Below are 7,767 nucleotides of genomic sequence, written 5' to 3' on the forward strand. Positions count from 1 at the left end.
AAATTAAACTTCTAAGTTTGTTCAAGGGCTTTTGAACTTTTCCCTGGTTTGTATCCTAGTCACTAGAATTTACATTTTGGATAATCCATTTTTCCTGTCCTTCCTTACTCACTTTGCTGAAATGACATGCTTCCTTTTGTTAGTAAGAGTTTTCCTTCAAAGTGTTAATTTCCTGGGCTCTGTAACAGCTCAGTTGGAACATGAATTTCATAAGTTCCTAATGTATACATGACCTGTTGTGACCTTAATTTTTCTGTCTGGTTCATGCCATATATGGGTTTTGCTGCAGTTTGCTGTCAGACATCTAAAGGAGCTTGAACACCAGAAACGAGAATTAGAAAAGGAAGGAAACGCTCTCATTGACTTCTTCTGTGAAGACAAAGAAACTATGAAGTTGGATGAATGTTTCCAGATATTTAGGGACTTCTGCATAAGATTCAACAAGGCTGTTAAGGTATGAGCACTGAATGAGATTCTCACACGTTTGAAATAGATCCTGGCTCACGTGAATTGTTATTTCTGCTTAAGGGGCATTTTATATCTTGTGGTATTTGATATATTTGCTCGAATGGCTGCATGAACTGCCCTCCTGTAGGCTTTCCTTGCCAGAAGCTGGGTGGGAAATGGTCATTCTGCCCAGCCCTGTGTGCAGTACTGCTGCTCTGCATCTTCTGCTGCAGGTGGACTAGACCATTGAGGTGGTTCTTCAGGGCAGTCTGTTGGCCTGCTTGTACATGGACTTCTTCCTTCTTTTTTTGGTGAGGAGGCTGGTGATTGCTGATCTGAGTAGTGAGAGAGATTGCAGACTTCCTGACTGATGCTTTCTGTTCAGGCCTTGGACTGGTGATGTTAGATCACTGGAAAGGCCTTGAGATGTGGCACCCTGTTACACGGACATACCAGCCTGAACAGTCTTTACATGACTATACACACTTTGCCAAGTAACGCAAGGACTGTGTATACTACTTTGTTCTTTCAAATGCTTTTTGTGGGTAAAAACTCAAGAAATGGAACAGGCCTACAACACCAAGATACCTTATCTCCAGTGTGAATGATCATTTATGAAGTATCGTGAATTGGTCCCAAATAATTCAAGAAGCATACTAAGATGAAGGAGCAGTATCAGTATTAGTTCCAGTTTTGTTTCAGCAAAGGCTGCCTCCTGTTACAAATATTTTTTGGACCTTTATAAATAGCATGAATTAGATGGATCCACATATTTCTTTATGCTTCTGCCTTACGCAATCTGCATTTGACAGCACTTTGTGTAAGAGCTTTAGTTCAGAAAAGAGAGAACGGTTGTGATTTATAGCAAGCTGACAGGATGTTCAGCTAATATGCCTGTTGTACCATTAGCTTACCTAACCTTTACCACCCAAGACAGCATGTAGTTATGCATGTGTGTGAGCATTATTTAAATGTATAAAACCAAGTGGTGGTAACTATGGCAGACATTCTAGTGAGAGGTGACTTCATGCATATATGCTCAATTATTTGGGACTGGGGATTTAATTCATAGTCACATATTACAAGTGGTTGTTGGATAGCTATTACTTCAGGGTCCAATAGGGATCTTCCTTCCAGTCTCTATAGTAAGTAGTTACACTCTAAAAATGACAAATTAGTCTCTTATTTGCAAATGTTGAGAAGGTTTGTTTACTATGTATTTTGTGGGGATTAACCTCTGTCCCTACAAAATTAACAGAGCAATTCACAATAAAGATTGTGCTTCTGACGAATGTGATGTGTGGACAGCACAGCCAGCAGTCTAAAAAGCGGGTTCATACTACAATGGCCATGTGCACATATTTCAAATGTTTAAACGTTTTTTTGCAATTCTTTAACATGTCTGTGTGTGCTTAAAATAGGTTTTTCATTTGAATAAAATCTCCTGAAACATGTTTTGGGTGAGGTTAAAAAGTTCCACGTCTAATATGAACTAAAGTAATAATATCTACAACTATTTTTAACCATTTCTCTTTACAATGGGATATTTAAAGTTGAGCTTTAGCATTTGACAAGAGTTCGTTCTGTAATTCCATACCTGTGAAAGAAAGCTGCCTGCCACAGACATTTTTTCTGAAATGTACGTTTTTTTTCTTTTTCCTTTCTTAACTGTTCAGGTTTCTTAGGTCTCTAATGTCCAGTGTAGTCTCAGATCCACTTTAAGAGGTGTAGATTAACCTGTTCATCAAAAAGCTTTAGCATTAGGCGTTTGTTGACTGAAAGCTTTCAGGCAACTTTTTCTACTTGTGCAGTTCTTCTGTTGTCACAACAATGGGAAGATTAAACAGTGCTTCAGACAGATATAGGTGTGGTTTTTTTTAAAGTGTGTCATTGCTCAGAACAGATTTAACAACATACTGGAAAATTATGTAATTTTTAAATCCTCTGTCAAGACTAGCCTCCCCCTTCTTTCTTTTGGTGCAGCTGTACTGGCTTTAGAAAACCAGATTCTCTGTTTTGGAGAATAACCTGGAAAGTTCAACTGAAGGTTCAGCTAGATTAAATCCGAAGCCTAGAGGTGACAGTTAAAAGGTTGATATTCACTGATAATCCGCTGCTAGTGATTTTAGTACAAAGGTGTTACTGTGTTGTCTTTCAAACACAAACTACCTGTTCCTATGGCTTCCTGAACCAAAACCTCTCAGCCTAGCTGCCAAAATCTCCAGCCTGCCCTAGGTAGCTTCTGTGCAGTAGTTGCCAGTTTTTGAAGCCAACAGTGAATATGAGATCCAAAACTGGAATGAAACATTGATTAATGGTCCTTGAGTGGTGTCAGTTGATGTCTAAGTAATGATCGTGAGGCATTGTGTAAGCTTTTCTGTTTGCCTTTATATGCCATTAAGTAATGTCTTTTCACAAAATATCCAATCAGTAATATTCAAGTGAGAGGTAAGCAGCACCCCATAGAAACTGCACTTGCTGAGGAACAGTTGCAGTTGTAATAAGGGAGGATGGGAGGAACACATTGGCTGTGTGCTCATCAGACAAGTTTGTCTTAAAATATGAGTGTAATGATCACGTAGAGGTTTACTCACCTGATAGAACTGCCAACATTAAACTTAGTGGGGACTTGAAGCTCTCCATCTTAGAGCAAGAACTCTTTGGCTGGCCTTGACATCTACTTGGGTTTGATAGGTCACATTCTTGGTCTCTGCAAGGACTTGTACAGTGTTTTCTTATGCTGACCAGACTTATGTGTCGCCAGCATTGGTTATGCAGAGAACTTCTCTCCATATGGGTTAATGATTGCAGGCTGTGGTTGTCATGGTGATTCTGTGTGTGTGTGTATTGGGGATTGGGGGAGGGTGATAGCAGTAGGAGCTAACTTCGATGGGAAGAAATAAAGGGAAAGATAAAGGAGTGTGACTTGTTCTCATGCATAGGACACTGTCCTCTGAAAAATGTATTTATGCTATTACTTGTCAGGAAAACAGGGAACGAGAGATCCAGGAACTTCATAGTCTGCAAAGGCAAAAGGAGCTGGAGGAAAAGCGTCGATCCTGGGCAGCTGGAGAGCTTGGGAGCTTCGGGCGGAGCAGCAGTGAAAATGATGTGGAGATGTTGGCCAAAAAAGGACTTGAAGAATTTCTTCCCTTCTTGCAGCAGAGGCCTCAAAGTCCTTCATACAGAAACCCCAATTCTAGACGCTCTCGACTGTCTTTGGGGATTACTGCAGACAGGGAGTTGCAGAGTTTCCTGGAAATCTCAAAAGACGAGGATCCAAACAAGTTTAACAGCCTTCCCCGTGCAAACACCCGACAAGCAAGACCAAACGTAGCCTGGACTGAATCCAAAGACACGAGAGATCTCAACTTAAATACCTTGCACTTAGACCAACAGTCTGAAACCAAAGTGAAAAGCGGTGCCCTACTTCAGGTGCCTTCAGCTCAGCCTAGTCACCTCAGTGGCTCAACCAGTCCTGGTGCCCATTACTCACAGAGGAGCACCGACTACAACATGCACACTTCCAATGTGTCCTGCGAGGAGTCCACAGATATAAATGCTCTGGCTCTTGCAATTGAGGAGCGTGAACTTGTTAAAGGATTACGTAAGTTTGATATTCAAGGAGCAAAGCCTGCAGAGGATACACCTTTAATATATTTAGAAGATGCTGGTGGAACAGACTTGGAGACTCTAGATGACCTAAGCTTTCATTCCCTCAGCACTGCCGATGACGACCTGCCTCCAGCTTGCAGAAGTTCCAGAGAGGCCCACAACCATAAAGCCAAGGCAGTGGGTTGCAAGAGTGAAGCTTCAGAGCCCAGCAGCAGCAGTCCCATGTCTCTGGATACAAGTGTTTCAGGAAGTAGGGAAGATGGCCCAGTGTTCTACGTGTCAGATACAACGACTGATTGTTCTTTGACATTGGACTCTGAAGACGGAAATGATTTTAAATCAGCAGGCAATGAAATAAGAAGTGAGGCTGGCCAAACACATTCTTCTGGGAATGATGCTCAGCACAGGGCTAGAACTTTCTTCTCAAACCTGAATTCTTCTTCTGCCAAGGATCTGTCTCTTCACACTTCCACAAATGATAAGGATGATGCCAATAGCAAGCACACCCTTCCTAAAGAAAAGCCCATAAAAACTAAAGACCCAGCAGGACCAAAGAGAAATTCTCTAAAAGATAGATCTCCAAGCTCCTCAAAATCCAGTGGCACTCGCCCTAGCCACACAGCTCCTTCCAGACCTGTAAGAACTTTGAATGCCTCTGAGAATGAAAGTATGAGGAAAGTGGTGCCTATTTCTCGGTCAAACAGAGCACCGAGCAGCATGAAAAAGCCAGAAGCCAAGCCAGCACTTCGTGAAACTAGTACAGTGGAAAGTCGTCTGTCTCGTCGCAGCTCTGTCCGAGGCACAACAGACACACTGCCAAGAAGTCCTTACAGGCATAGCATGTCGGTAGAAGAGCCAAAGTTACAAAGGGGCACTGTCACCTCGAGCAGTGCTCACTTTGAGAGGGACAGAGTCTCTCTCAAGAAGCCAAGCTCTAAACCTGTTAGGAGTAATGTCAAATCAAAGACAGATGAAATGAAGATTTGTCGCTCCAGTGTGAAACCCCAGACCCCTACAGATGACACCAAGGTTACCACGGTCAGTGTTCCCAAAACACCATCCGCTGTCCCAAATTTTGCGAGGAATACAGTGGCTTCTTCTTCAAAGCGTGCAAAAGTGGATCTGTCCAGCTCATCCAAACCTCCAACCATCACAAGGTCTGTGTCCCAGAGGCTGCCCAAAGCCAAGCCAGCAGCGGCCTCTGATGATCCGAGTCCAAAGGAGAACAGCATGAGTACCTTAAAGAGAGCAAGTAGTGCCAGAGTGGTTGGAAGAACCATCCTGCAGGGAGAAGCTGTCAACACTAAAGTGGAGCCTGCACCAAAGGAGCAGGGAACAGTGGAAAAGGCCTCTCTTAAACTGAAAGATGCAAACCGGACCACAATTGGTAAAATACTGAAGCCATTACTGAAATGAGGGAGAAGGTGTTTTGAATCTTGGAATGTGAACACTTGTTCAAGCACTGGATGCCTGTGTCGTGAAATTCCTTAAAACAGTAACATTGCTGATAAGCAACATCGTGTGCTCATTGAAGTACAGCACACTGTTTGAAAAGGGCAAGTGGTTGGGTTCTGGTCTAAATCCTTTTTTATGAATTTGAATGTATTTGAAGCTACTGTGATGGAATGCGAGCATAACAGCAAATTTTTGCATATTTGTGATACAGAAAGGTCACCAAAAGCTAACAAGTTTTAAGAAGTGAAACTACAAGATGCAATGCTTTGTGACAGAAAACATGGATAAAGGCCAGTTTTTGTGTACATAAGATTCTTCCTAAGACTCAAGCCTTTGTGCTGGTTGGTTCCTTATTTGATGTCAAAGTGAATCCTGTGGAACAGTACTGAAAATGAACTTGGGTGATTGTGCTTTCCGTTGCTTTCAATTCCCTGGATTCCGGAGCTCTTTTTGCCTGTTGCGGTCCGTTGCTGGCAATTGGACAGACTGGGAACTGCTGGCCAAAAAATAGTAAAATGAGACATTTGCTGTTTGTGGCTGTCTTTAACCTCACTGAAGAATTTATAGCATGTTTTATGAATGTGTATGTGTGTCTGGAGAAGGTTTTCTGCTGGGCAGGAGGCTTCTTCTCCAAAAACGTGGCAGCATTGTCTTGCATGCACAAGTAGGTACGACTGGCGCTGCATCGAGTAGCACGGCTGGAGGCTGTGCCTGTTGAAAGGGCCATCAGTAACCATTGGGATGACGATGACTACTGACTCGTTTCAGTCACAAGCAAACTTGCCAGCTTTTGGTCATACAGAAGTGCCATATATTTATGATACGTATCAAGGATGTTTGCAGCACAACTCTTGAAGGCTGCGATGGAGTGCTGAGCACTTTCTTACCATTCCATGTTTCCACTGGTGAATCTACTACCAAGTTACTTGAATGTCTCAATGGCTCTGATTGAGCCATTAGTTTCCCTGCCACCACTGCTGCCTCCACTCCCTCTCCTTGTCAACATGAATATTTAGCATGAAACACAGAGCTTACGCATGACAATGTTTTTGTAGACTTCCTTGGTTGCTTCAAATGTGGTTTTTAATGTTTAAAGACTCTAAAGGATGAGTTAAACTAGTATTTGATAAGCTTTTTACAAAATAAAAACACCTCTTTTTTCCTGCAGATACAAATTTTAGCTCCTGTCAGACTAAGGTAGAGAGAATGAGGGAAAACTTGTTCAGCATGCTGTGCATCTTCCCAAGAGCAATGTATGTAGGTGGGGAAACTGATCACTGTTCTCCTAAGCATCTTATTTTAAAAAGAGTTGCCTTTTTATTCACTTATGAATGAAGCCTCATTTAAGAATAAAATAAAAAATAAAAGGAAAATCTCTTCGGACAAGTGGCATTGACTTACTAGTGGTAGATCCATTTGTCTGCTCTATCCCTCAGTGCTGGGAGAGTGTAATTCAATGGGAATGAGCCGTTTAATTGCTCACTTGCTTCTTGTGGGCTAGTATCAGGGACAGCTAGCTTTGTGTTTTGGATTTGGCAAGGGGCCTTTGGCTCTTCCCACGGACCAGCAAATCTTGATGCAGACATCATACCCAAACACCAAAAAGTATTGCATAGGGCCTCTTGTTTGAGTCTGTGCCACAGGGAGAATTTATATAGCCTGCTTTTCAGCAAGGGCAACTTTTTGCTTGAAACCCAATAAGCTTTTTTGGATACTGCCTCCCTTGTGGGTTTGATACAAAATCATCTTCCTTCTTATTTGTACTTGTGTGTATGTATGCACATCTGCAAGAGCAGATGATTAACTTTTTTTCCTTTTTAAAAAAAAAAAATCAACAAAAAAATTTATTGGTAGCAAGCTTGAAAAATAATTTAAATGTGTTTGGAATATGTAAATAAATTTATATAAATGTGTAAAAGAAACCTGAATGTATTTAATGGAACATTTATACATTTCGGAGTAACTCGGTAGTTTAATAAAGTTCCCATTTACCGGGTATGAGGTTTGTACTTTCTCCTTCCTGTTGTACTCTTGGCTTTGGTCCTGGAGATCTTGAGCAACTGGAGTCGGAGTGTGGGGGACTGGGAGAAAGTCCCAAAAGGAAGGACTTTACAGCAGAAATCCTGGTGTTTAAAATGCTAGGTTTGTTTTCATACTAAGACACACAATTTAACTTCAGTTTCTGAACATTTCTGAGGCGGGACTTTCTGCACAGGTTTGGGTATAACATGGACGGCATTAGATGGTGGA

At 41.8% G+C, this 7,767-nt stretch overlaps 1 protein-coding gene across 1 annotated transcript in view; it reads left to right on the forward strand.

The window, feature by feature from the left end:
* FHDC1 (FH2 domain containing 1) overlaps nucleotides 1–7,364 on the forward strand; it is a 33,400-nt gene extending 26,036 nt beyond the window's left edge. The window contains exons 10-11 of the mRNA XM_026848142.1: nucleotides 290–454; nucleotides 3,433–7,364. Of these exons, the coding sequence (XP_026703943.1) occupies nucleotides 290–454; nucleotides 3,433–5,478 (2,211 nt within the window). The 3' untranslated portion in view covers nucleotides 5,479–7,364. The remainder of the gene's footprint in view (nucleotides 1–289; nucleotides 455–3,432) is intronic.
* The last annotated feature ends 403 nt before the right edge of the window (nucleotides 7,365–7,767 follow it).

This window comes from Athene cunicularia (assembly GCF_003259725.1).
Source record: "Athene cunicularia isolate RWA chromosome 4 unlocalized genomic scaffold, athCun1 chr4_part2, whole genome shotgun sequence".
Classification (NCBI taxonomy): Eukaryota; Metazoa; Chordata; class Aves; order Strigiformes; family Strigidae; genus Athene; species Athene cunicularia.